The sequence below is a fragment of the Lissotriton vulgaris genome, chromosome 2_1 (genome assembly GCF_964263255.1).
Source record: "Lissotriton vulgaris chromosome 2_1, aLisVul1.2, whole genome shotgun sequence".
In the NCBI taxonomy this organism is placed as follows: domain Eukaryota; kingdom Metazoa; phylum Chordata; class Amphibia; order Caudata; family Salamandridae; genus Lissotriton; species Lissotriton vulgaris.
The window spans coordinates 1,027,692,576-1,027,720,316 of record NC_141687.1 but is presented as its reverse complement, the minus strand read 5'-3'; the positions used below and the strand labels follow the sequence as shown (position 1 = coordinate 1,027,720,316).

Genomic DNA, 27,741 nt, shown 5'->3' with positions numbered 1-27,741 from the left:
GCAGATGTAACCATCAGAAATCATCACATACAAATAGAATCGCCCCCTTAGGCCTTACACCTTTGTGTGAGAGGGCAAATGATTTCATGTTACAGACAAATTGAGAACGACTCCGAGAGCCTAGTGGGAATAGGGGATCAGGACACAGCAGTCCAGAAGACAGTCCTGAATAAGTGATGCCACCAAAAATGTTGAGCAGATTCTAGGCATGGCACAGGAGATCAAGAACCGCATTGAAACTTAAGTTGGAGGGACACATCAAAACTAATAGAGGGAGACCTTTGTGTTTTTCTTTCTCCTCTTTCCCCTTACTTTGGTTTTTGGCTACTTTTCTGAATAAAGTGAGGGAAAGTAGCTATGGTAAGAGGAGGAATGGTGGACTGCCAGTAACAGATTGATCTCAGTCGGGCTGAGGAAGAGGAGATCCAATTACACTTTCTTCGACCTAGACATCCAGTCCGGTGCCTGAGCAATCCCTCATCTACGGCTGTACTGGTTGGAAAAGGGGAGGCCCTTGTCCCCAGATCCCAAGTCACTATGGGTCATAATTTGGATTTTATCCAGTGAAGATGTGAGGGAATGGTATTGTTCCTGTTCAGTTTCATGTTTTTAGCTTATGAGTTCTCTAGAGGAGGTAGGACGGGGAAAACAAACCGTGTGCATCTAGGAGATTACATGATACATCACATCACCTACGTGAATACTCACATGCATAAACAAAAGATCGATGATCACGATCACTGCTTTGAATGTAAATGGCCCAATTGAGAGAGGTGCTATTGGAAAAAGACTCAAAATTAGGCAGTCAGATGATGGAAAAACAAAACTACTTAAAAAGTATTCAACTACCACACCTGACCCATTTCCTGCATGAGATACAGGATCAACACATACAGGCTGATGAAGTTATGGCCTCCATTAAAACTTTGAAATCCTAATAAAGACCCAGGCTCAGATGGCTTTACGGGCTTATTTTATAAAGCCTTTGCACAAAAATAAACGGACTATTTAAAAATACTGTGCACATGGAAGGATATCAAAGGCGCAAAGCCACAATCACAATTCCAAAGCCCAGTAAGACTGCCACACGTGCCTCCTAACGCCTCTATCCCTCTTCTCAATACAGATGCTAAGCTCAAAACTAAAATCTTCGCTATCCACCTCAACAAGGTCCTGCTGTTTTTGATGCACCCAGACCAGAGCACTTGGTACAGGGAAGGCAATACATAATGTCGAAAAGGCTTCCTTTGAAAATATTCCTATCTCTTGACATGGTGAGGGCTTTTAACTGGGAGGCTTGATCCTTCCTGTGTTTAATCCCTATACTAATGGGGGGGTGGGGGTGGGGGGGGGGGGGGGGGGTGGGGGGGGGGGGGTTTGGATCACGCTTTTTAAACCTATTCTTCTCCAACTACTCCAGCCCCACACCAAGAGTTGCCACTAATGGCTGCAGGTTTGATGTTTGGAGTGTTTGGGGTGTAGAGTGGCACCAGTCAAGAATGTTCCCTCTCACTGCTCTTGTTCGCTCTTTCCATAGAACCCCTTAAAAAATAAATTAGACAGTCTAAGGCCGTAGAGGGCATCAAATTCAGCTCCTATCTTTAATTATTTGGACTAATCTCAGGCTACAAGATTAATTATGAGATGTTGGGGCTCTGCATAAACCATTTGAATGGGCCAAGACACATATTAAATCCCTAGTAGTGAGAATAACTTGATCTCCAAAAGATTGTTTTGAAGCTAACTGCCTGTTTTTAACACCTGTAATTACACAAGACCAGGAAGCTTGCGGGGACAACCAATGATTTCTTGGATCGAAAGGATCAATATTATTAAAATGGACCTCCTGCCGAGCCTCTCATAACTGTTCCAGGCCCACCAATGCTGGGGTGAAACACCGGACCTAAAAAATATCCAAAAGTCTCTCTCACTGTTTCTGTGGAGAGATTAAACCCTAGACTTCCCAAAAGCTTCTCATACAAGCAACAGACAACAGCAGGCTTGCCCTGCCCAGAGTTCCCCATTCGAACGCAGAAGCCCAACTGTAAATAGCTGTGGAATAGTGTAGGTGGAATCTCACAAAGATTGGATTAATAAAAACAATGCAATATTATACAGGCTCCTTTGGGATTTAATATAGGTAAAGAAGAAATGCAAGCCTCCTAATGCTTACTTGAGCACACTAGTTTGTACCACCTTCAGGGTCTTGGACTAGACTTGCTACATATCCCACTCACCCTACACCCCATCTACTTCCATGATGAATCTACCCCAGCTATGGAGGGCCAGTCGTTTCAGTAGTGGAGGATGGGGGGATGCAAAATGACATTTAACATTAATTGGGCTTCTCACAAAACCTTTGAGCAATGAAAAGCTGAGTTCCCTCATACCAGATAAGGTGCGTCTATGATACGCACAAATAAGACACTGGATCACCCACCCCTGAATTCGACAGGCGCTTTTCAGATACTCTTCTCTTAATTAATAGGCACTAGGGCAAGTATGTCTTAACTCTACCAGGTGCTAGCTGCAACTGAAATACCACAACACTGGAGAGACAACAGAGAATTGGAGCAGGTCTTAGGCATGTACGTTTCACACAAACAGTGGGAGTGATGGGGAAGGGACATACACTCTTCTTCCACATCCATAGCTGGCAGCGCAATCCAGTACAAATTATGGTACAGGTGCTATTACAGCCTCCTCTGTCTTCATCAGATATTCCCTAATACAAATCTTTGATGCTGGAGTAGGTGTGATGCCACTGGAGACATGTTACACATCCCTGCTGGTAAAGAGTGTCTATTACCCTCAGGAAGAGGTCAGGATAGGAGAAAAACAAGCTACTTGCTTACGGTAATGCCTTATCTGGTAGAGACGATCTAGTCACAGATTCCTTACCTGAGAATATTCCCCAGTTGCAGACTGGATCTGGAAAGTGCGGTACCCTTGTGCGCTAGTAGGTGGCATTGCTTGGCTCCGCGTGGCATTATGCGTGCCGGAAATGTGCAGACTGGATTTTAGACTGGTCATCAGAAAGCTGAGAAGCCATATCATCACATACAATAGACCCACCCCCTTAGGCCTCACACCATTTTAGACACCACCCAGGTGCGCTGATGGCAGTTACTTTTCGTGACTTTCCACACCAGAAGGGCATAGCCACGAAGTAGACTGATCACTAGTGTGGAAAACTAGGGACCTGAAAGGGAAGTACCCTGTCCCTAGAAATCCGTTCGCAGAGCAGTGAGGATAGGTGGGCCGGTAAGGAATCTGCAGTTAGATACAATCTCTACCAGATAAGGCGTTACTGAAGGTAAGTAACTTGTTCATCTGATAGAGACTTCTAGCCGCAGATTCCTTACCTTGTATTAGATACTCAGGCAATACCTCCCCGGACTTGGGTCTGCAGATCAATTTCACACGAGAAAGTCCTGCAGGACCAAACGGGCAAAATGTTCATCTCTACGGACCTGAATGTCGGGACAGTAATATTTGGTGAACTTGTGCTATAAGGCCCACATTGCTGCCTGGCAGAAATCCAGGACAGCGAGTCCGTGAGCTAAAGCAGTGTTTGCAACTTTAATTCTGGTGGAATGAACACACAAACCCTCAGGGGGTTGCTTCTTGGCCAATGCACAGAAGATGTTGATGCAGAGCACTTTCCATCAGAAGATGGTCCGCTTTTGGGTGGCCCATACTTTCATCGCTTGGACATACCCCACAAAGAGTTGGTCGTCCACCTAAAAACGCTTTTGCTTGGTCAAGGTAGAACAACAAAGATCTTTTTGGTTCCAGATGGTGAAGTTGCTTGTCTTCCTTGGAGGGATGAGGCAGAGAGTAGGAAGAGTGACCACTTTGAGAGGAAAGAAAATTCTCGTACGAAGCACCTGTTTGTCTGGGTAGATGTTCAGATAAGGAGATTTGGATGAAAATGCCTGAAGCTCACTGACCATCCGGACTGATGTTAATGCTACGAGAAAGGCTGTCTTGGTGATAAGGAGCCTGAGTGGACGATTGTGCAGAGGCTCAAAGCGAGTGCACATAAGGAAGGTGGGGACGAGATTGAGAACCCACTGGTGCATAATGAAAGGAGTGGGAGGGAACATATGTTAAAAACCTTTCAACAACATATGCACAATATGAGATTAGAAAAGGGTCAGGTTGGTCAGGAAATGGAAGAAAAGCAGAAATTTCAGATAGATAGCAGGGGAGGCCTGCTGAGTAAGGTAAAGAACGAGCAGGAGAACCTGAGAAAAGAGAGCAAAATGGGAATCAATGTGTTTTTCTGAACACCATGCCACAAATTTAGCCCAACAGCAGGTGCAAACCGAGGGACACCTGCCTGCCAAAATAACGTTAGACTTCAGGCGGAAGGTCACGCTCAATCTCCAAGCAAGAAGGCGGAATGTCGACAGGTTTAGGTGGAGTACCCTCCACTGCTGTTTTGACAGAAGATCCTACCCAAGAGGCAGCCTGATCGGAGTACCAATGGACATGCTCAACAGCGCAGGATACCACATGCTCTTTGCTCACTGCGGAGCCACAAGCAGGACTTGGGCCCAGTCGTTCTTGATATTCTTGAGGACTCTGGGTAGGAGTGGTATGGGTGGAAAGTTGTACAGGAGGCATGAGCTCCACTCGAGAAGAAAAGAGTCTCAGCGAGTGTTGGAACTTGAAAACTCCAGTGCGCAGAACTGCTGACATTGCACGTCCTCGGCGGTGGGGAGCAGATCTAACCAAGGCTCTAAAAGAAACCCTGCACCACCTCCGGATGGAGATGCTATTGGTGATCCGCTAGGCACCTTCAGTCGAGTTTGTCCACTCTTGTGTTCAGAGAACCTGTCAGATGTTGAGTCACCAGGGATATGCCCTGCTGTTCCATCCATGTCCAGAGACACAGAGTCTATTGACAAATGGTCCACAATCCCACAGTGCCCTGCTTGTTGCAGTACTACATGGCAGTGGTGTTGTCCATGAACACTTGCACTAGCCTTCCCAGGATGGAGGGATGGCCACACCATACCAGGAGTGACGCATCTGCCACCACTGTGAGATCAGGCTGGGGACGGGAAAGGGGTCTGCGGCTGACCCACTCGAGCTTCAATAACCACCACTGAGATCTTCTGCAGTTTCCTCCGAGATCTGGGCCATGTCGGAGAGACTCCCATAATGCTGTGCCCACTGGAACTTCAGGTCCCACTGCAGAGCCTGCATATGCCAGTGGGCATGTGTCATAAGCAGGATGCAGGAGGCCATGAGGCCCAGCAACCTCAGTCAGTCTTAGCAAAATCAGGAACATCGGTATCATAGCATGAATATGCTGGACCCGCAATTAGGGAGGATAGGGCTGAAACTACGCCATGTCCAGAACAGCTCTGATGACAGTGAGCATACGAGAGGGAGTCAGGTGTGAGTTTGTGATGTTGAAAGTGAACCCCAGCAAATACTGGAGGTCTGCTGTAGTCTAGAGGTGGGAGATGACAGCCTGGGACGAGCTCAACTTCAACAGCCAGTTGTCAAGATAGGGGAGTACTGGCACCCCTGATCTCCGCAAAAGAGCTGTAATTACCGCCATCACCTTTGTGAACACCAAAGGGGCACTGATAAGGCCAGAAGTGAGCACAGCAAACTGAAAGTGCTTGTGGCTCACCGTGAGCTGCAGTTATCACCTGTGGGCAGGCAGGACGGAAATGTGGAAATATGTGTCCTCTAAGTCCAATGCTACCATCTGGCTCCCGGATCCAGGACAGCCAAAACCTGAGTGAGTGTGAGCATTTTGCCCTCCTTCTTGAGGAAGAAATTGAGAGGGCACAGGTCTAAGATAGAACGAAGGACTCTGTCCTTCTTGGGAACCAGAAAGAAGCGGCAATAGGAACCACAACCTACTTCTGGCAGTCTCACCTTCTCAATGGCTGTCTTGCCCGACAGTGCGGTCACTTACTAGCAGAGAATACTGTCATAAACAGGTGGCATGGGGGAGGGTTAGTAATGAAGGGGAGAGAGTAACCCCTTCGGACAATCTGCAAAACCCACAGGTCCGATGTTATTGATCGACAGTAGGGCAGGTGATGACAGATCCTGCCCCCCGGCTGGGTGCCCAAGATGGTAAGCAGGAAGACAAAGGTTTGGAGGGGAGGCTATGGGGGAATGTCATGCAGAGTCTGGGAAGCTAGCAAGCCGCGGTGGCTAGGAGGGTATGGACGCAGCTTGAAGCTTCTTCCGTAGGAGTGAAAGGAGGATTCGGGGTGACCAAGGGCCATGGAAAGGACCAAGGACTTGGCTGTAGCCTTGCTTTCATGAAAGCTCTCCAGTGCTGAATCCACCTGGTTTCCAAAGAGACTGGAGGGATCAAAGGGCATGTCCATAAGTTATGTTTGGATATCCCCTGCAAAGCAAGTTGTCCTCTACCAGGTGAGGCACCATAAGGACACTGTTGGTGAAACCGCTCTGCCTAGTGAGTTGGTGGTATCCAGATCACATCAGATTGTGAACTTAGCAGCGTCTCTCCAGTCTGCAACCGTCTGGCTCCTCCGGGACCATTGACAGCACCTATGCAACCGTATTCCACAGAGTGCCGGAATTGCGGCCCAAAAGCCATGCAGTGCTCACACGTGCAGCACCAGGCTGGTGGAAGAAAACATCTTATCTAAGTTGTTCAGCCTCTAGGATTCCCGATCCATTGGTGTGGTTGGGACTGCGACAGGATTTACACAGAAAGCGGGGCTCTCTCGGGTAGGGTGCTGTGTGAGGAAGTTGGCATCTCCAGGGGCAGTGGGCAATCGTCCTGCTCACAGGAGCCCATATTGGGCTTGGATCAAGTCCCAAGCAGGACACCAGTAAGAGCTTCATTAAGCAGGAGAAGCGGTTCTGAGGGGGGATTCTAATGGTTGAAGCACTTTTGTCAAGACGTTTGTCTTTTTTGCTACTGAGGGCACGCTAAGGTCCAGGCTGCTGCCCTCCTTACCACCATTGCAAATGATGCTCCCTCCTACAAAGCCACAGTAGGGGGAGAAAGCATGCCAGCATGTGGAGAGGTATCTATGACGCTTGCAACTGCCTAATCCTCACACCAGTCCGTGTTTGTGTTAAAAAAGCTGGCATTTTTCAGGACCTATAGATCCCTACCACTCCTCCTCAAGTTCCAGCCCAGAAGAATAGAGCTCAGGCCTAGAAGGCATGGCTCCAGTACGCACCGGAGTCAGCAGTGGAGGAAGCCCCTCCGGCTCGGTCTCTGACCTGGGATCAAAATGGGGGGCCACAGGGAGCATCAGCGCTGGTCTAGTTCCATCAGTGGATCCAAGTGGCCCAACTGGCACTGAGGCTGGAGATGCAGGTGTGGATCAAGTAGGGGCCCCTCCCGAACCCACGAGGCCTGCTGGCGCGTCAGAGGGGACAGGCCAGCCAAATATGAGGTGCAAAGCCTCATAAAACTCTCTTAAAAGGACGCACGAGACGTCCTAGGTGCTGGCTCTACAGATGAGCTAGGCCACACATGTCGACATTCCCTCGTCTCGTCGGTCGACAGACTAGGACAAGTAGAAGATCTCTTCGACTACTTCTTCTTGTGGTGGGACTTACCCAAATGGCTTGGTGACTTCGACTGCAATGAGGATCATCGATTCCGTGACCACTTTTGGGATAACATTAGTGGCGATATAGGCCCTGGGCACAACAATGCCATGAGGATCTGATTAACGCCACCTAACCGCGTGCAGGGGCACGGCTTGCGAAAAATTTCTGAATCCAATCTGATGCCAGGAGATAATGTTAAGGTAAGGAATCTGGTGCTAGAAGTCTATAAGATAAAACATAAAAAACACAAACCTGATTTGGTAAGGGGGGTAGCTGTGTTAATTGGGGCCTGGCTTGACCACCATCTAGGCAAACCTACCAAACCCACACATTTCTGAAAACTAGACACCTGGGGGAATCCAGGGTGGTGCCATTGGCGTGGATCCTATTAACGTATTTTGTTTTACGGTCTCGTGACGTTAACCGCGCGTAAGCGCGGTCTCGCCAGAGACCTATAGTCAGTGACACAGCTTTCCAGGAGACAGCACCTGGCCGCGCGCATTTCCTCTGCCAGAAGGCGATTTGTGCGGGCCACGAGAACGCGCTCGCTGTGGCCAGCTCCTGTCTCCTGGAAAGCCGTAACACACAGCCACACCTCCCCCTGCACGCATGCGCGCACACACAGAGACACAAACACGAGCGCACATACATGCACGCACACATACAGAGACACCCCCCGCCGTCGCACACACACAAGCGCGCACACACAGACACAAGCGCACCAACCCCCCCCGCCCCCTACCCCTGCCGAGCAGTAGCTATCATTGCCCCAAAGAAGCATTGCGACGTGAAGAGGACTGACCCCCACTGCTGTGCACTTCGCATCCCCCACCAGAAGGTACTGTTATTGTGTGCGACGTGTGCTGCGCTCCGGACCCGAAGTCCGTGAGGCACGCACCCCCTCGAGCCCTCTGAACGATCGTACACTGTGTGGCCGTACCTGGGCGACGTCCCCATCCTGTCTCCCGGCCTTGGTACGAACCGCACAGCTCCAGCACAGCTCCAGCACGCCTTGCTGCCCTTCCTCAGCACCGTACGCTTCATACGCGAGACGCGTGAGGTTTAGCGTGGCCGCTCTAGATTTACTGTACGAGGCGAACTGAAGCACTGCGAAGCGTACCAGCGTTAGCGAAAGGGGTCCACACGCGGCACACGGTGCCTGGACCATTGTGGGACTAAGATTAAGCTTGAAAGGTCATTTTGAGACCCAGTGACACGTGTTATGTACAGGCGATACATGCACTACACGAGGAGACGCAGGTACAGGGGCAGAGAGGCAGGAAGTGTTCCATGTGATATTATTGCAGGTGTAATTTTGTAAGCGTGCGCATTCCCACATAGTACAACGCCCCATCTTTTTTCTGTACAGTGTGGTTCTGTACTTTACAGGTAGCAGCCTCTCTGTGTGTCCCCCTGTGTTTCCATATAATACTCTTGTAAAGTGTATGCCTCCACAGGCAGATCGAGGTGCTATGCATAAGAACTATATTGTGAGGTTCAGTTAAAACCAGGTTAAAAATCATAGGTGATGAGGCACATGTAGATGGAACAAGACCAAACAGAGCACATTACACATTTACAAATTGGGGGTATCAGTTGATTGAATGGTTTGCCCACATTCGATTTTTGTTCACATTGTAAACCATCGTTAGAGTGTTAGTCCTAAAAAGTACATTTGAATATGGGTACCCTCAAACTGGTTTCGTCAATCGGGAGGGGGGGGGGGGGAGGGGTATCGTGTGAATGCCTTTGTGCAAACAATGTTTATATACCAATTGCAAATTAAAGACAAAAAATGTATGCAAAGCATTGTCATTTACAATGCCAGTAACTCAAGCTTTAATGCTGCGAGACCTATTGCATTGCAAATGCTTGTTTGTTCTTTAACACACAATGCCCTGCAAATCTCAAACTTTGGCTAAAATCGCCTAATTTCCTTGCAATCCTGTGATGGAAAGTTTTAAACTCAGGAGGAATCCACAAAATTCCTACCACCCAGCGTCCCCCTTGTTGTCCGATAAAAACGTTACACCACTTGTGTGGCTGGACCAGGTGACCGCGACAGAAAAGCATCAGCCAGGGTCAATGGAAATCCCACAGTGGCATGCCCACTGACCTTGATTTGCTCCGTTCCTGTCAAAGCCACTAGGCCTGGCCACACAAGTGGGGCAGTGTATTATCGTGACCACTGAAAGAATGCTGGGTGGAAGGAAATTTGTGAATTTGTCCTGATTTAGGTAGCTTCTGAGGTGTGGAAGGCATTGTGGTTTAGAAAACCTTGTGGGATTCATGCAAGGAACACCAATGTGAAATCCTTTGGGTGTCTAGTTTTCATAAATGTATATAACTGGTAGGTTTTCATGGTTGGAGGCCCAGCAAGGCCTTATATACATCAGCTACCTTTATAGCTGGTGTCTGCACATACAGAGTTAGGGCCTTTTTAGATTGTCTTTTGACCCACACGCACAAGTGGGGTGCCATTGTTATCTGGAGACACTTGAGAACTCTGGGTGGCATAAAAGTTTTGGACCCTCAGATTCTGGATCCTTCCTGCACAAGTGCTTTTAGGAAATAGGGCATGGTGAAAGCCAAACAAGTTAGCCCACTCTGTATTTCCCAGGTGTCTACTTTTCAACAAGCATTGACACAGGCAATAGGTCTCACATTTGAGACCGTCTAAGTGTTTAACCTAAACTATTGGCATTGCCAATGTGTTTAAGCTATGTTGTATAGCATTGTGGCGGCTGTGCAGCATGTTAAAAAGTTATAATAACAAGCTATGTTGGTGCTTGGAATGATTGTGTACAAACCATTTGAAGTGGGATAAGAGAAGGAATACCAGTTGATTTCACGGACTGTACTAATTAACGCACATTGGTGGTCAAAATAGGGCAGCACGAGATTGGAGTGCTTGTACCTCGCCTTCCGTGCAGTTACTGATCACAGGCATGTGTCACAAAGCAAAAGGTTACCATGATGCTGGGTTTGTTTGGTGTACCTAGTGCCCAGTATGTGCACATGAGTCTTAATTAAACAATATAAATACATCACAGGAGAAAGCAAAAACTACAACACCATGAAATGTTCACCCTGAAGCACACATGTTCAAGTACAGTTACTACAACAGCAGTCGGTTTGCCACAAAACAAACACAGGAAATTATTTAATCAGTAAGTAGTATGCAACACAATGAATTACCCCTGCCCTAAAACACTTTCAAGACAGCCTATGTTTGTTGCATATACAGGTAGAGTAGGGGTGTGCATTATTCAGCGTACTGCATTAACCCCCCTCCCATATTGTCTACACAGTTAGTGACCAGGTATTCTTAAAACGAAACGTTACAGGGGCATAGAACTACCGGTTTACAGTGGCATAGAACTACCCCCCCCCCTTATCACTTCAGAACCCTGATAGCTGTGCTCCCCTGATGAGATTGGCCATTACACAACCAGGAGTATCATTTAAAACCTTCAGACCACATATCCAATTGTCCAATTATGACTTGGTGGGATTTGAAAGGAAGGAGTAGTTTCTGTCATGTAACTTCAGTTCTGTAGTAGGGGTATCTCTGTTCTAGTCATAATCTAGTAAATAGTCCCGCCCATGTGCGTGGACCCCGGAGCAATCAAAAATAATCTCTTAAGGTGTCGAAAAATGCAGAACTGCACAGACACTTAAGAGAGAATTAAAGACAGATAATGCAGCCTATAAAACCAGGCTACACTGTCCAGTACTTCAGCTAGAAATTCCACCAAAAATCCACAAACAGCAAAGTCTGTCCAGATTTCTCTTGCTTCAGCAGCAAAAGCCCTCTGGAATGATAGAGAGGAAGACATGGACAGACAAGCCCCATAGGCTGCCATTATGTGGCTCAAAACAGGATACTGTGCCTTTAAGAGAACTTTACAGAACTTCACAGTATCCCAGAATGCACTGCAGTTCCCTTTTACTTTCAGTTCTTTTTGAAGGCGTAACACGCCAGACCTGTAGCATTCCTTACATGAATATCTCTCTCTCCACCAGGGAGGAGGGCGGGCGCTTATGACTACAACAGAGATACCCCTACTACAAAACTGGAGTTACAGGACAGAAACTACTCCTTCTGTAGTAGGGGATCTCTGTGTATAGTCATAATCTAGTGAATAGAATGGCAAGCCCATCCCCACACCAAAGCGGCGGTGGAGAAACGAGAAATAACCCCACTATTGTGCGAACAGATTTCGCAGCGAAGCCTGCCCAACCTGAGCGTCTGCCCTGGCATCAGTGTCCAGGCAGTAATGCTTGGCAAAGGTATGGACCGACTTCCAAGTGGCGGCCTTGCAGCTTTCTGCAATTGGAACATTACGGAGCAACGCCGTCGTGGCAGCTTTGCCCCTGGTGGAATGAGCTTTAGGTTTACCCCTTAAGGTCTTATTAGCCTTTAGGTAACACAGTTGTATGCAGGACACAATCCACCTAGCGATAGACTGCTTAGCGGTAGCAAGACCCGTCCTGACTGATCCATAATTGATGAACAATTGGTCTGACCTACGAATATCTTTGGTCTTATCCAGATAAAATTTCAACACCCTCCTAACATCCAGGGAATGTAAAGACCTTTCCGCTGGAGATGAAGGATTCTGAAAAAACGTAGGCAAAGTTACAGTCTGGTTGACATGAAAATCAGAAATAACCTTGGGAAGAAATTTAGGGTGAGTACGCATAACAACCTTAGCAGCATGAAATACAGTATAAGGTTCTTGGCAACACAACGCCTGAATTTCACTCACCCTGCGGGCCGATGTAATGGCCACGAGGAACGCCGCCTTCCAGGACAGGAGCTGCAACGAGGCCTTATGAACAGGTTCAAAAGGCTCCTTCATCAATCTGGACAGCACCACATTCAATTCCCATGAAGGCGAAGGAAGCCTGACAGGAGGGAATACTTTCTTCAAGCCTTCCAAAAAATCTTTGATCACAGGGATCTGGAAGAAGGAAGTCTGTGAAGGGCATTTCCTGTAGGCAGTCAATGCAGCGAGATGAACCTTAATGGAATGAACATTAAGGCCAGACCACGCCAAATGTAGAAGGTAAGGAAGGATGACATCCTCCTTGCACGTCGTAAGGTCATAGTTCTTGGACTTGCACCAGATACATAACCTCTCCCACTTGTAAGCATAGGAAGTCCGAGTGGAAGGTCGCTTAAACTCCTTCAGTATGTCCATGCAATCTCCGGGAAGATTCAAATGGCCATATTGCACTATCTCAGGAGCCATGCCGCCAAACTCAAAGACTAGAGGTTGGGGTGCAACATCTGCCCCCCGAACTTCGTGAGAAGGTCCGGCCTGCACGGCAGCCCTATGTGAGGAAGGAGAGACCGGTGAAGCAGGTCCGTGAACCACTACTGCCTGGGCCATTCCGGGGCGATCAGCATCATCCGCGCCCTGGACCGGGACAGCTTGATGAGCACCGCTGGAATCAGGGGAATGGGTGGAAAAGCGTACAGAAAGCTGTTTGACCAGTTGATCCAAAGCGCATCCCCCAGCGTCCCTTGCTGGTAGTACCTGGAGGCGAAGTCTCTGCATTTTCTGTTTTTGGCGGTGGCAAACAGATCTATGTCTGGAGTTCCCCACCTTGCGAAGACTTCTCCTAGTACTTCGTCATTTATGACCCATTCATGGTTTTCCTGAATCAGTCTGCTCAGTGCATCCGCCTGAACATTCTGCACACCGGGCAGATGGGTAGCCATTATCGTCAGTCCTCTGGCCAGAAGCCAGTGCCAGATCGCCTGCGCCTCCTGCGACAGAGTGCGTGATCTCGAGCCCCCCTGCTTGTTGAGGTAATACATCGTGGTCGTATTGTCCGTCTGTAAAGGCAGAGAGTTGGTCTGAAAGGACTGATGAAAGGCCTTCAGTGCCAAGTGAACAGCTCTGAGTTCCAGGAAATTGATGTGATACGTGGACTCCATCGGAGAACCACGTTCCTTGAATTTGTAAGTTTCCGGAGTGCGCCCCCCAACCGTGGAGAGAAGCATCCGTCACGATAGTCTGAGTGGGAATGTCCTTGTGGAAGGGGACCCCTCGGAGGAGATTCCTCGCTGAACACCACCACTTCAGAGACTGAAGAGCATGCAGAGACAGTCGTATCTTGTCGTCCCAAGACCCTCTCTTCTGATCCCACTGATCCTCCAAGCACTCCTGCAACGGTCACATGTGCAGCCGTGCGTGTGGCGTTAGGAAGATACAAGAGAACATCGATCGCAGTAGAGAAGACACCGTCCTCACTGTTGTAGATGGAGTGGTCATAAGAGCCTGAGCCTTCCGAAGGAGTGATAACCGTCGCTCCTCCGAAGGAGACACGCTTGCTGACAGCGTATTGATGGTGGCTCCCAAGTACTGAATGCACTGGACCGGAGTCGGGACAGACTTGGACATGTTGATGTGCAACCCCAGCTTGTTCAAGAGAACGCACGTCTTCTGGAAGTGTGCTTGAGCTTCCGAGTAGGAGGAGGCCTTGATCAACCAATCGTCCAGGTACGGGTAGACAAACACCTTGCTCTTCCTTAGGTGTGCCGCTACCACTGCCATGCCCTTCGAGAATGTTCTGGGCGCAGACTTCAGCCTGAATGGCAGTACTGTGTATTGATAGTGATTGGTGCCGACTTGAAATCGCAGGAACTTCCTGTGTTTGTGTGCAATGGGCACATGGAAGTAAGCATCCTGTAGGTCTATTGCACATAGCCAGTCTCCCTGTTGCAACTGAGGATAAATCTGATGTAACTACAGCATGCAAAACTTTTCTCTGCGAATCCACTTGTTCGCCTGTCGCAAGTCCAGAATGGGCCTGAACTCGTTCTTGTCCTTCTTGCGAACAAGGAAGAACCGGGAGTACAGACCTCTTCCTCTTTGAGACAGAGGTACATCTTCTATCGCCCTTTTCCTTAACAGGATATCGGCCTCCGCCTGGAGCTCGAGCAGTTGAAACTGCAAGCTGACCGGAGGAATCGATGGAGGCGGGCTGGTGAACCGAAGACTGTATCCATTGCAAACAATATTCAGCACCCACTTGTCCGGAGTAATTTCTCTCCACTCTGCCAGAAAAAATTGAACGCTTCCCCCCACCGGAGCGGGTAACGGATGAAGGGGAAGTAACCGCTCAGGGTCGTGACCCAGCCGGGCCCTTGTTCGCTGTAGAGGACTGCTGTCCCCCTCTACCCTTCTGGCGCTTCTGGAAGGGTCTCCGGAACTGCTGCTGTTGTTGCTGCTGCTGTCCCGAAGACTGACCTCGTCCTCTTCCCTGTGCACCGAACTGTCTCTGGAACGGGCGGTAGGGCTTCTTTTTTTTGGGCTTCTCCAAGCCCACAGCCGTCAGGGTCTTTGCCTCCGCCTTCATGTGGGCCATTTCATCATCGGCATGCTTTCCGAACAGGGTTTCCCCGGAAAAGGGCAGATTGGCCACCCGCTGCTGGGCCTCTGGCTTGAGTGATGAGAGCCTGAGCCAAGCATGGCGCCGCTGGTTGATCCCATTACAGTATCCATGGGCAGCCAAAAGAGAGACATCCGCCGCCGCACTGATGACCTGGTTTGACACCAGCATCCCCTCCGTGAGGATCTCTTGGAAGTCCTCCCTCTTGTCTCGTGGCAGAAGTTCCGTGAACTGTTGCAGGGAGTCCCACAGGGCACGGTCATACCGCCCTAGCAACGCCGCATCGCTGGACGCCTTCATGGCCGTGGATGCAGTCCCACAAGCCTTCCTTCCAGCCGAGTCGATCCACCGACTCTCCTTGTCGGGCGGCACTGTTGTGGACGGGGAGGTAGAATGCAACTTCCTGGCCGCCATCACTATAACAGAGTCAGGCACCGGATCTATCCGCAGAAAAGCCGGGTCCGAATCCGGGGCCCTGTACTTCTTCAGAAGTCGGGAGGGGGCGGCCTTCACCACCGCCAGCGTGAGGAACAGCTCTTCCGCAGGCTCTACCAAACCAGGCACTAGTGGCAGTAGAGGGCGGGACAAAATCTTCTTGTGAAAGGTTTCAAATATCACGGACGTCGTGGGTGTTGGAGCCATCACCTTGATACCTAATTTTGCAGCCCCCCCCCCCTCAGGAGAACATCCTGGAACGTACTGATGTCGTCCACCAAAGACACCCTTGTCCCCGGGGGATTCCGACAAGGTCGGTGAATAGGTCCTGGTCCTGGAGGATTCCGTGCGGGACCTAGATCCCCGCCTCCTATGGCGACGTCTTGACCTGGTGGAAGATCTACGTCGACTCCTCGATCTCCCTCTCCGTCCGGAGCGTGATCGCGACTTCCTTGGCCTCGGTCGATCCGCCGGTTCGACCGGAGCGGGCGCCTTTGGTTTGGCCGGAGCCTTCGGCTTAGGGGTCCCCTTGAGAGGGGCCGGAAGTCTTGGCAGTGAGACCGACATTGGAGGGACCGGAGGTGTCTTTTCTGGCAACTGCGGTCGAGGTACAGGTTGCGGAAGTGGTGGTAAAGGAGGAGGGGTAGGGGCCCTCAGAGGGAAACCCGTCGGCAATGGAGGCGGGGGTGTAACCGGCCTCTGTGACGGGGTATACACCTCGGAGTACACCGAGCCCGGTGATCCACCTTCTTTTCCAGCCTGGGACGTTGGCGAACCTCCCATGGCGTCAGACCTCCTTCCACGCTTCTTCGGCGTCGAAGAACGGCGACCGGACGGCGAGCGTTGGTCCCTCGCCGTTGAGCGTCTTCTCCTCGGCGTCGACCGTCTCTCCCTCGATGGCGAGTGCCTTCGCCTCGACGGCGACCTCGTATGCCTCGTCGACGACCTCCTGCGCCTCGACGGCGACCTCCTGCGCCTAGACGGCGGCCTTCTGCGCCTCGACGGCGGCCTTCGCCTCGACGGCGATCTACTCCTCGACGACGAGGATCCCCTCGACGACGATCTTCTCCTTTTTGACGACGGCGAAGTCGCCTCGACAGCGAGCGCCGACGCCGGGCCTTTCGCCGTCGATCACTCGACGAGGACGACGACTAAATCGTCACAGTAGACTTCGACGGCGGTCTGTTCAGTTCCTTCGACGTCGAGTGTCGACGTAGCTTCGCCCTAGACGACGGGGTACATACTGTAGTCATCCCTCTCGACGCTGTAGTCGGTGCAATCGACTCAGACGGAGAATTAGGACGCTTGCTGGTCTTCCTGCCCCTGGGGAGCCCCCCAGAGGCCTCAGCACGGGCAGAGGAAGCCCCTCCAGACCCACCTTCAGCCTTCTTTCCTCAAGGCCCTGAAGTCTGATCTTCTTTCTGTCCTTCAGGGTCCTGCCAGAGAAGCCCTGACAAATCACACACTCCTCTGGAACATGGGAAGAGGGAAGGCAGAGGATACACACCTCAAGGGGGATCTGATTTGGCCTTCTTCCTGGAGCACTCCGGACATTTGTCAAATAATGCAGGCATATTTGACATCAAAATGGTGCAAAAACCAAGAAGAAAAGCACTAAAGTACTTTAGAAAGCACTCACTTGAAACAAAAGTGAAAAAATCACCAATAAACCCTTGAAAAGGGAGAGCTCAATGCTCCAGAGTCCTGCTAGCAGGAGCCGGAAAAAAGAACTGAAAGTAAAAGGGTCCTGCAGTGCATTCTGGGATACTGTGAAGTTCTGGAAAGTGCTCTTAAAGGCACAGTATCCTTTTTTTAGCCACATAATGGCAGCCTATGGGGCTTGTCTGTCCATGTCTTCCTCTCTATCATTCCAGAGGGTTTTTGCTGCTGAAGCAAGGGAAATCTGGACAGACTTTGCTGTTTGTGGATTTTTGGTGGAATTTCTAGCTGAAGTACTGGACAGTGTAGCCTGGTTTTATAGGCTGCATTATCTGTCTTTAATTTTCTCTTACGGGTCTGTGCAGTTCTGCATTTTTCGACACCTTAAGAGATTATTTGGATTGCTCCGGGGTCCACGCACATGGGCGGGACTATTCACTAGATTAGGACTATACACAGAGATCCCCTACTACCGAAATGCACAATGTTATTGTTATGTATGGACGTTTTCCAGAAGTTACGATTAGATGTATACAGTGTCACATATATCCATCAAAATGTATCCTTCGGGTCACAGCCCGGTATATGCCATGTAAAAACAATAAAATACATTGTTAAAAAAAAACTCTTGTGCTTTTTCCCTAAGTTGCTGCTATTCTACACTTGAATTAACTATGGCATAGCGGACTGCAGTTTTTTGCACTTTCTCCAGTATTTTAATCAACTCCATCCCTCAATGGAATTCAATGTTTTAACCTACGTTATGTTTGTAATTGCTGGCCATGTTTCTGCAAACATCATGTTTTTAATTATTTGATATGGAATTGCACTGATGGTTGCGCACCTGTTAAGGTTTTAATTAACTGAACAATAAATGATTTACTTACTATAATCGTCTATGAGAGTCAAATTAGAAAAAAATAAACCAAATTGAATCTCTATTGTCAAAAGTAAAAGACACACTTAAACATCAGTTTTGCAGCTATCAAAAAGCTCAACCATTACTCGACTGGGTGAGCCAAACCATGAGTGCGCTGCATTGGCAAAGTACATAAGCAGACGAAAATCCCATAATCAATCAATCAATAAAGGTTGGTGAAATGAAATAAATGAAAAAGACACTTGTATAGCGCATGGCTAACCGGGCACATCCCAGCGCTGGGCAAGGCTAGAGACCAATAGCAGAGAAACTTAGGGAAACAGTAGTGTCTTCAGTTGCTTTCGGAAGGCAGGATGGCTAGATTCCCAGCGGAGATACAGTGGCAGTGGTAAAGCGCACTACTCCCCCGTTAGGGTCTCGAGGCGCTGGGGGGAGGGGATGTATGCAGCTCTGTTAGGGTAATTCAAAGAGCCAGGTCTTGAGGTCTTTCCTGAATTGGTGCAGTTGCCGGAGAGGGAGGTTGTTCCAGGTCTTGGCTGCGAGGCAGGAGTATGACCTTTCACCCGCTGTGTTCCTGTTGAAGCTTGGGACGGTGGCTAGGTTGAGGTCGACTGAGCGGAGGTTTCTCTTGGGGGTATAGAAGGAGAGGCAATTGTTGAAGTATTGTCATCTAATGTTGTGAAGGGCTTTGTAGGCATGTGTGAGCAGCTTGAAAGTTATTCTTCTTTTAACAGGAAGCCAGTGGAGGTCGCGGAGGTGGGGGGTGATGTGGTTGCTCCATGGCATATCGAGGATTAGTGTGGCCGCAGCGTTCTGGACGGTCTGGGGTTTGCGGAGGAGTTATTTGTTGATTCCAGCATAGTGGGTGTTAGTGTAAAACGAGTCTGCTGGTGATGAGGGCATGAGTGACCATTTTCCTGGAGTCGAGGGGTCTCCATTTGAATGTTTTGCGTAGTACATGGAGAGTGTTGAAGCATGCGGAGGAGAGGTTGTTGATCTGGCCGTTCATAGTGAGCGATGAGTCCAGTATGATCCTAAGGTTGTGTGCATGGTTTGTCGGGGTGGCTGGGTTTCAGAGGGGAGGAGGGGTGGGGGGGCACCAGGCGTCGTCCCATGCGGAGGTGGTGGAGCAGAGTATGAAGACCTATATCCTCACCAGCTCCAAGCACTAAAATACGATAATAAGCTCAACACTGGACAATCATCTGGGCACAATTTGACTGGCTTACCAGTATTTTCATACATTTCTACTACTGATCACCAATATCAAAACAACCAGGAATTGGTCTGAAAGAACGCTACTGAACGACTGGCCTCAACTCTCAGGACAGAAACATAATAACCATGATTAGATATGCGATGGATATTTTAAAACCCCATCATGTCACAGTTTATCTAGCAAAACATGTATAATCAATAAAAACCGATAAAACAAATTCTATCCAGATCCATAAAATGTGAACAATTGAGATCCCATCAGATGATTGACTAGTACACCATAGGAAAGTAGTATTCTTCTCACTTTATAATCTGGACACTCAAACTGGCTTATGGAAGGCAGGCAACTAGTCACAGCTGCAACGTATTTTTACCATGGGATACTCTGATAAATCAACAGACCTGGGACTCTATGTATGCCAATAAATAAAGTTCTGTAACACTTGGTGAGGGCCCTGTGAGAAAGTGGCTCTATATATACTGGACCAGAATAAGGTACAGTGTGTATAGGGTCCACAAACCCTAGAGGTATAACAAGAGGTTAAAGTCAGGACTGACCTTACTCTCAAATGTGGTAGCTTGGTTGAGCAGTAAGGCAGTACCAGAGGACAGTGTAAAGCATTTGTTGTACACACTCAGTCAGCAAAAGGTTTCACACACTCAAGGACTGAACTCCAGGCCAATTGTTTTTATATCAACAGATAAAGTTATTTTAATTTTAGAACCAAACGGTATAACAATATACTTTTCTCGATATGAGTACTCTCATGTAATTACTTTGCAAAGAGGCAATAAACTTTGTGAACACAATAGGTACAGGGGATGCAGTAGGCAACACAATTCTAAACACACAATAGCATTGAGCTCAATGGGTTTTCATCATATATGTACAGTTGATTACTTTGTAGATTACTTTAGTAGTTCCAGGACTGGATCCTAGGTTCAGTCCTGGGGTCTCTAAGCTGAAACCAATTTAGTAAAATCGTTTTAGTTATGGTAGTGATTTTTCAGGAATATAAAGCTGTTTTAAAAGTTCACACTAAAAAGAAACTTTTCAATGAACAACTGGCAATGTTATCCAATGGGAGAAAATTCAGGTTGCAGGCAAACTATGATTTTGTTACTTTTGTAATTCAGGACTGGGCTCCTGGGTCCAGCACTGGAGTCTCAACTTAAAACAGGTGAGTAATTGCGTTTCAGTATTTCGTATGATTTTTACAGAATATTAAAATTTTTCAAAAGTAGAGACTTGGAAGAAATTTCATAGAAAAGCAGACAATGGATTCCTATGGAGAAAATACAGAATACTAGTAAATCCGGTAAGGATTACTTTTGCAGTTCAGTACTGGGCTACAAGGTGATTTTATATGAATATTTTTAGTTTCCAAAACTTCACACTTAGAAGATTTTTCGAGTCAAACCAGTCAATGTTATCCAATGGCAGGTAAGTGAGTTATCGGTTTCCAGGCGAGTACTTGGCTGGTGAAGTTAGGGTTCTGGGCATAGACTCAGGGGTCCCCCAGGGTCAGGTAAGTACAGTTGGTTTACCCCCAGCGGCACAGGGTCGGCCGGGTGCAGAGATAGTTAGGCCCAATGTTATCCAATGAGGGAAAGGGGGCCTCCGGTTGGTGGCTGCTGGCTAGCATACCACGCGGCTGTGAGAGCTGGGCTCCTGGTCACTTGCTCAGGGCAAATGGGGAAGTAGGATAGGATACAGGTTGCATTGCCAGGGGCACTCAGGCGGCTGGGTGCAGGGTGCTTTTGAGCCGTCGGGCGCACAATGTTATTCAATGAGGAACTTGAAAAGGGAACAAAGGCTGCAGGCTCGGGCCGATGGATCTTCTGGAGCGACCAACACTTCGAGGGGTAAGTTGGGATCTTAGAGGATAGGTAGGCACCCAGTTGGGCACAGGGGGCCGTGGGGTGCAGGGGTGTCTTTTGAGGTCGGGAGGGGTCCTCTGTCCTGAGGCTGCAGGCGTCGTCGGGGTCGTTGAGGTAGGTCTTTGAACACTGGACTTTGGGCTCCAGTCACCGGGGGGACGTCCTCGTGGTCCTGGATTACTCGGGCACGGGCCGGGCTCGGCGGGTGCAGAGTGGGATGGTCCGGAGCTTCCAGGCTGGCACCAGGGGTGTTGTTGAAGCAGAGCCTCTGCTGATGGGAGTCCCAGGCTTTAAGAGGGTCAAGGCAGGCAGGTCCTCTAGATGTCCCAAGGTTGCTGTCGTCAATAGGTCCCTGTCCTGGGGTGGGTACACCCACTAGCCTACTCCTCTACTGTAGGAGGGGGGCAGGAACATAGCTGTGATTGGGCAGGGCTCCCCATCTTCAAGATGGCCGGAGCCTGGGTTTGTACTTCACCTCGTCTCCCCCACCTGAGGGGTGGGGTTGGCACAGGCTGGCACCACCCCTTCCTGACGCAGTTTTTCCCGCCAGAGTGGGGGTCAGGACTGGTGGGGGCCAGCTGCTGGGTACAGCAAATGGTCTGGAGAAGCTCACAGAGGCGGTATGCCTTTGAAGCTTCCCCCTGCCCATCCTGGGGAGGAGAACTAGCACCTCGTCCAGGATGTGCATGGTTGCAGGCCCAGGAGAGCGGGGGAGGGGGCTCTCAACCCAGGGGTCCAGCAACATGTCTGCTGTGGGGCAGCCTCTGCAGCCACTCAGCCTAGACGTGGATTGTAGGTTAAGTTTTCAGGGGGGCATCTCTAAGATGCCCTGGTTGGCAGGAGCCCAGGGCACACTCAGTCAAAGCACATCAGCAGTCAGAAAAAAGTGGGTGCATACCAATGCAAGAAATTATTGGCACTTTCTCACAGGCCCTAGTCAGATTTCACAGTTATGAAGGTATCATTAAGGAAGGTGTTCACAACAAAAATAGTCACAGTGGTGATTTATGGATCCCGATGCGGATTAGTGATATAAAAGAACAAATTAGTAAAATTGCAAAATCAATTTGAAAAAGATTACTACATCTCTATATATTAATCTGACACTACAAAATGTATGCACATGTATAAATATAATCATAGTTAACAAATGTGAACCAGATTTGCTCACATTTTAATTGTGGGCAATCTTTCCATGGAAAGTAAATTCTACAGCAATGTCATCTTTGTGGATCAATTGTATTGTACTTTTATTAATTCATTTTAAGTCCTTCTTATTAACTTAAAACGCTCAACCATTAAATTAAACTTCTACTCTTGATTAAGTTGGATTGTTCAATTTATTTCTAATACAAATACAAATAATTTGAATACAAAAAATAATATTGTCCAATCTGCGAAACCAACATTGATTGGAAATTCTTGTTATGTTATGTTAAATGTACTTATTAAGAGCACGGTTGCCGGGAGGGATCTTGGAGCCGAATACAGAGTGCAAGAAAGATATGGAGAGTTCATCTTTATTAAATAACGAAGTGTTGAGATTTCCTGATAGTAAGAAGATTGGTAGAGGTTTGAGAGGGTGAGGAAGACTGTTCCAGGCATTGGAAGCGTTTAGCAGGAAGCTGGGGCCACCGCGAATTGCAGGTCTAAATTTAGGGATGATCATGTGTTTGTAATTAGCGGATCTTAGTTGTCGTTTAGGGGTATACCAGCCTGAGGCTGTTTTTCAGGAAAGCGGGGACCTGATCATTGAAGACAATATAGAGAACTTTAAATATAACTTGGTGTCTGATAGGAGCTAGTGAAGCCTTTTCAAGTGTTTAAACACAGATATTTTGGGATGCTGAATAGGAGATGCAGGCTGCGTTTTGAAATGTTTGAAGCTTGTTAAGGATCAACTTATGTGCATTCAGGCAAAGGGCGTTGCAGTAATTCAGTATGGATACTGCTAGAGATAGAACAACTGATTTCTGAAGTTGAGTAGGAATAAAAGGAAGAATCTTTTTTATCAGTTTGAGCGTATAGAAGACAGTGGAGGAGACTGCGCAGGAAAAATGTATTCAGAAGCCAGAATGCGGGTTTTACTAACTGGTGAGCTAGGAGTGCACAGTTCCTGGGGCCACCAATGCGGGAGTCCAGAAAGCGGTCTTTGCACCATAGAGCAGGACTTTGGTCTTACTTAAGTTTAGCCTAAAACATCCAAGTGCAGACTGCCCGCATGCAACCACAGAAACAGGTACTCAAATCCGGTGCATCACTACAGAGAGACAACAACTTGCTTGTCATCAGCATAGGATTTAAGGGCGGATGCAAAAGACTTAATGAGATCCACTAATGGGGTGATGTAAATATTGAAGAACGTGGGGCTGAGTTGCCCAGGCGGACCACTTGCTCACTGGATTTTAGAAAGGATATGAGTAGGTTCCTGGCCAAACCTTTGACATCAATCTCATTGAGGCGGGCCAGCAGTTTGTTGTGGTGGACGGTGTCAAAAGCTGCCGACCGATCCAGAAGGATCAAAGCTGCTTTGCTGGCAGCATCCAGGGCAGCTCTAACATTGTCACTGGCTTTTTCTATACTCTGATCTGCACGGAAACTGAACAGAGTGGGATCCAGTAGATTATAGGATTGGATGAATTCTGTTAATTCATAATTCATCACCTTCTCAACGGTCTTGGCTGGGAGAGGAACACATGATATTAGACGATAGTGGCTAGAGTCAGATGGATCCAGAGAAGGTTTCTTAAGGAGGGGACGGACAGAAGCTTTCTTCCACCCATCTGGGGAAAGGCCATGTCAAAACATAAGTTGGAAGATGTCAGTGAGTACCAGGGCCAAGGTGTTGGTGATTGAGGAGGCGACTTTAGGAGGGCATATGTCTATAGGTATTTATATATTTCTAAATCCTTCCCTCTTCTATCCCTTCAGTATCCTTTTCAATCCAAATAACAGACTAACATGTCCACCACTCAAACTAATTTCATATTTCACTTAACTAATTCACCACTAATCCTTCATGAGTTAAGCAGTAGTGTGCTACTTGCCGAAAAAGCACTTCAACACCTCATTAGGGTAGTGTAACGGGGTCGGGACGGGTGGCCGGGTTGACTGGTGGACACCTGATGATGCCTCCCCTTCTACCCTACAGTCGGAGTCGCCGAGGGATGAATGGAAACCACGCCAAGGGAAATACGAGGAAACATCAGCAGGTTCCTTTAACTGGGCGTACAACGAAGGAGACGAGGCCACGCCTACCACTGACGTGGACGCATCGGGATGGTTGAAAACAGGGGAAGCCCTGTACGCGGCGTGTGACGTCACCGACGGCTCGAGTGGAGAAGGCGAGGAGAACCCTACGAAGGAGAACGAAGAGGACGAAAGGACCGGCTTACCGGATTGCGGAGGAGAGCCAGGAGGCCAACGACCCTGTGTTCCGCCGTGCCACACTCCCGAGGGAGGAGTGTGGCTTGCTCAGGTACGGCGGCGTTGGGCGGCCTGGGTGGGGAGAAAGAGTGCTCCCAGTACGTAGTATAAGTTCCCGTTCGTGCCTCTCCCTGGTGTACATTCCCGATACCTGTTACCAACATCCCCTCCCTCTACCCTTCCTTCCTTCCTCACCTCGCTCCTGTTCCCTGAAACACTTGTCACGAGTGTGCCTGTTCGACTGCACGTTCACACCGGTGTCCCATCACTATCACTGGGTTCCCCTGGGGAAGCTCTGTATCAGATTGGCAACTAACGGCCTCCCTCTTGTCCGTTTTCTTCCCCATCTTGGCTCCACGGTCGCTACACCGGGGAAGGAGGTCCCGAGAGAACATCACGTGCCCAGAACCCTGGAGAAAGACGGCCTCACCACGGATACCCGGGAGTTCGCTAAAGAAAGACTTACTTACAGGACAAGAAGTACTACAAAAATAAAGCCCAGTCTAATCCGATACACTGGTCAGCCTCTTCCTGTTGTGGCGCCTGTTCCACATCTAGCCAGTGTTCCCAGCCCCTCGCCCCAGGTTACAGGTAGCAAGCGCTATATAAATACAAACATTTTTACCTCTTCTACCCCTTCGCTATCCTTCGCAATCCAAATAACTAACATATCCACCACTCAAATTACTTTCACATTACATTATACTAATTCACCACTAACACTGTATGGGTTCCAGAGTAGAGTGCTAATCGCTGAAAAGCACTACAACACCCCATCAGGGGTAGCAAGCGCTTTATAAATGCAAACCTTTTTCCCTCTTCTATCCCTCCACTATCGTTCTCAATCGAAACAATGGACTAACATATACACCACTCAAATAACTTTCAAATTTTCACTATACTAATTCACCACTAATTCTTTATGTGTTCCGGAGTAGCATGCTACTTGCTGAAAAAGCACTTTGACCCCTCGTCAGGGGTAGTAAGCGTAATATAAATGCCATTACAATACAATACAATACCCCACCAGACAGCAAGGAATATTCCTAGCATATGAATGCATAAACAATCTAATGCTAGTATGGTTTTCAGTGAATAAATATACAAAGCAGGGCTTCTTAGGCGTATCTGACTGAAAAGAGAACTAAGTTAATCCTTCTTTGAAGGACAAATCGCTCCACTTTTATGGATGTTCATCTTGAATTAATATTTGTAAAAGACATAGGAGTTGTCCTTTCATCCTCCTGTATTTGACATAATAATTACATATTGAGCTGGTCAAAAGTATATCCTGCTACTCACTGCTTCACAAAATGGTAAAACTGCAGTGGCATTTTTAGGCATCAAATGCTGTTGTTTCCTTTTAAGGGAGCTTTAAAGTAGAAACCTATTTAATTTTGTTGGAAGTGAGACAGAACACTCACTTATGAATGACCTGTCTGGCAAATATTATACAGTCTTCTGACCATTCACTTGTGGTACAAGTAGTAGATGCAGGGACTACTTGGTGTATAAAGTAAACTATACATGCAGTAGGTATGCACATAACTGAGTTCATAAAATGGTAGATCGATTGACATGTGAGAAAAAGTATCCTTGGGGTGATAACAAAATAAGATGCAAATCCGCTAAGAAATTGTCAGAACCAAGTTTACTCCTAGCCCAAATGGATTGGCAATGGCTAAATGCACTATGTGCTAGGTTTGAAAGAATAATATGTACCTGCTGTCTCAGGATCTTTATTTCTTCTTTTTGCTTGCGTTTTTCTTCAGCAATCATGATTGCTGCAAACAGAAACAAGGAATTAATTTCAGCGCATTCTGACTGAAGAATGTGATGGTGGGAAAAATAATTACACTTATACACTGTATGAATTAATACCTTCTTTACCTTGCTGTTTTTTTGCTTCTTTGGCTGCTCTGGTCTGTTCCTGTTTCTGAAGCTTCCTCAGTAGTTTAATTTGTGCTGCTTGTCTGGCAATTTCTGCAACAAAAGATTTTTGTGGTACTATTTCGTGTCTGTACATGTTTCACCACATATTACATAGACATACACGTTCACAATGTGGAAATGCAAAAAATCAAAAACAAATTAAAGAAAACATACAGAAAAAGGTCATAGAGGTCATGAAAAGGAAAACAACAATATATTACACAACATTTTTCATTTACTTGCACATTCAATTTTTTTCAATTTCAAATCTTTATCTCGATCGATTGATCATAAAAGATATACAATAAGCACATCGTTACATTTTTTTTAAAAAGTGTAAAATCAAAACAGTATGTCAGAACGAGGGATTTTCAGGAGTCTCTTGCCAACTTTGTGTACCGGGATCTGGCATGCCACATCGCTGTTAGAAATTTAGCCAGAGCGAACACTGTTGGCGGCAATAAGCCTGTCTTTAAAACTCTGAATGCAGGAAGGAATGTTGTAAAACCCAGATTTTTGAGCAATGGGACCAGCCAATGTTGTCTGCTTTTATGGTAGGCTTGACAGAAGAAGATGACATGTACTTCGTTCTCCTTAGTATGGGCACAAGCAGGGCATATCTCAGTAGATGACTGTCCCGCCCATGCTTTGGTAAATGTTTTTAGAGGGAGAGTTCCGAACCTCCATTGTAGGAATAGTTTCCTTGTTAGTACAGGAGCCATTCCATCGAAGACACTTTCAAAGTTATAGGAGTCTTTAATTACAGTGAAGCAGTATGTCAGAGAACCCTCTCGCGCACTGGCCAGGACTCGCGTGAGCATTTTTTCATAGTATGCTCTAGAGAGCGCTTTCCTTGGAATCCTGGTACTTGTGCTTTCTGGGTGTGCCCACAGTTCTGGTATTTCGAGGGTCTCGCATATTGTCTTAATGTAATTTAACCAAGGAATCTAGGTGGCATTGGGTAATGTTAGAAATTCCTGCAACTCAGCTCGATAGGAGACGAGGTCTTGGCTGCTCCAAATGCGACGCCAGAATGTTAGGGGTTTGAGCCCTAGTTCTTCTGTAATGGGCCTCAAAGCCAAGTCCAGTCTCAGAGGGAGGAGTGGGGTACTTGGGGGGAGGGCGGTCAGCTGCCTTATGAATTTGTTTTCCGTCACCTGCAGATTAGGTGTTGAGGTATAGCCCCAAATCTCTCCCCCGTAGATTACAGCACCCCGCTCCTGCGTTTTGTAGATTTGGATAGCGGGGGTCAGGGGGCGGAAAGTTGACTTGGCCGCTATTCTCATGATGCCCCCCTCCTTCTGGGCCAACTTCATATTAGCTTTAAT

At 47.9% G+C, this 27,741-nt stretch overlaps 1 protein-coding gene across 14 annotated transcripts in view; it reads right to left on the bottom strand.

Moving 5' to 3' along the window:
- BAZ2B (bromodomain adjacent to zinc finger domain 2B) overlaps nt 1-27,741 on the bottom strand; it is a 1,380,234-nt gene that overhangs the window by 696,106 nt on the left and 656,387 nt on the right. For all 14 annotated transcript variants that reach the window (XM_086956655.1, XM_086956643.1, XM_086956644.1 and 11 more), the window contains 2 exons: nt 26,372-26,464; nt 26,204-26,265 (listed from right to left, as the gene is read on the bottom strand). In XM_086956655.1, the coding sequence (XP_086812781.1) occupies nt 26,204-26,265; nt 26,372-26,464 (155 nt within the window). The remainder of the gene's footprint in view (nt 1-26,203; nt 26,266-26,371; nt 26,465-27,741) is intronic.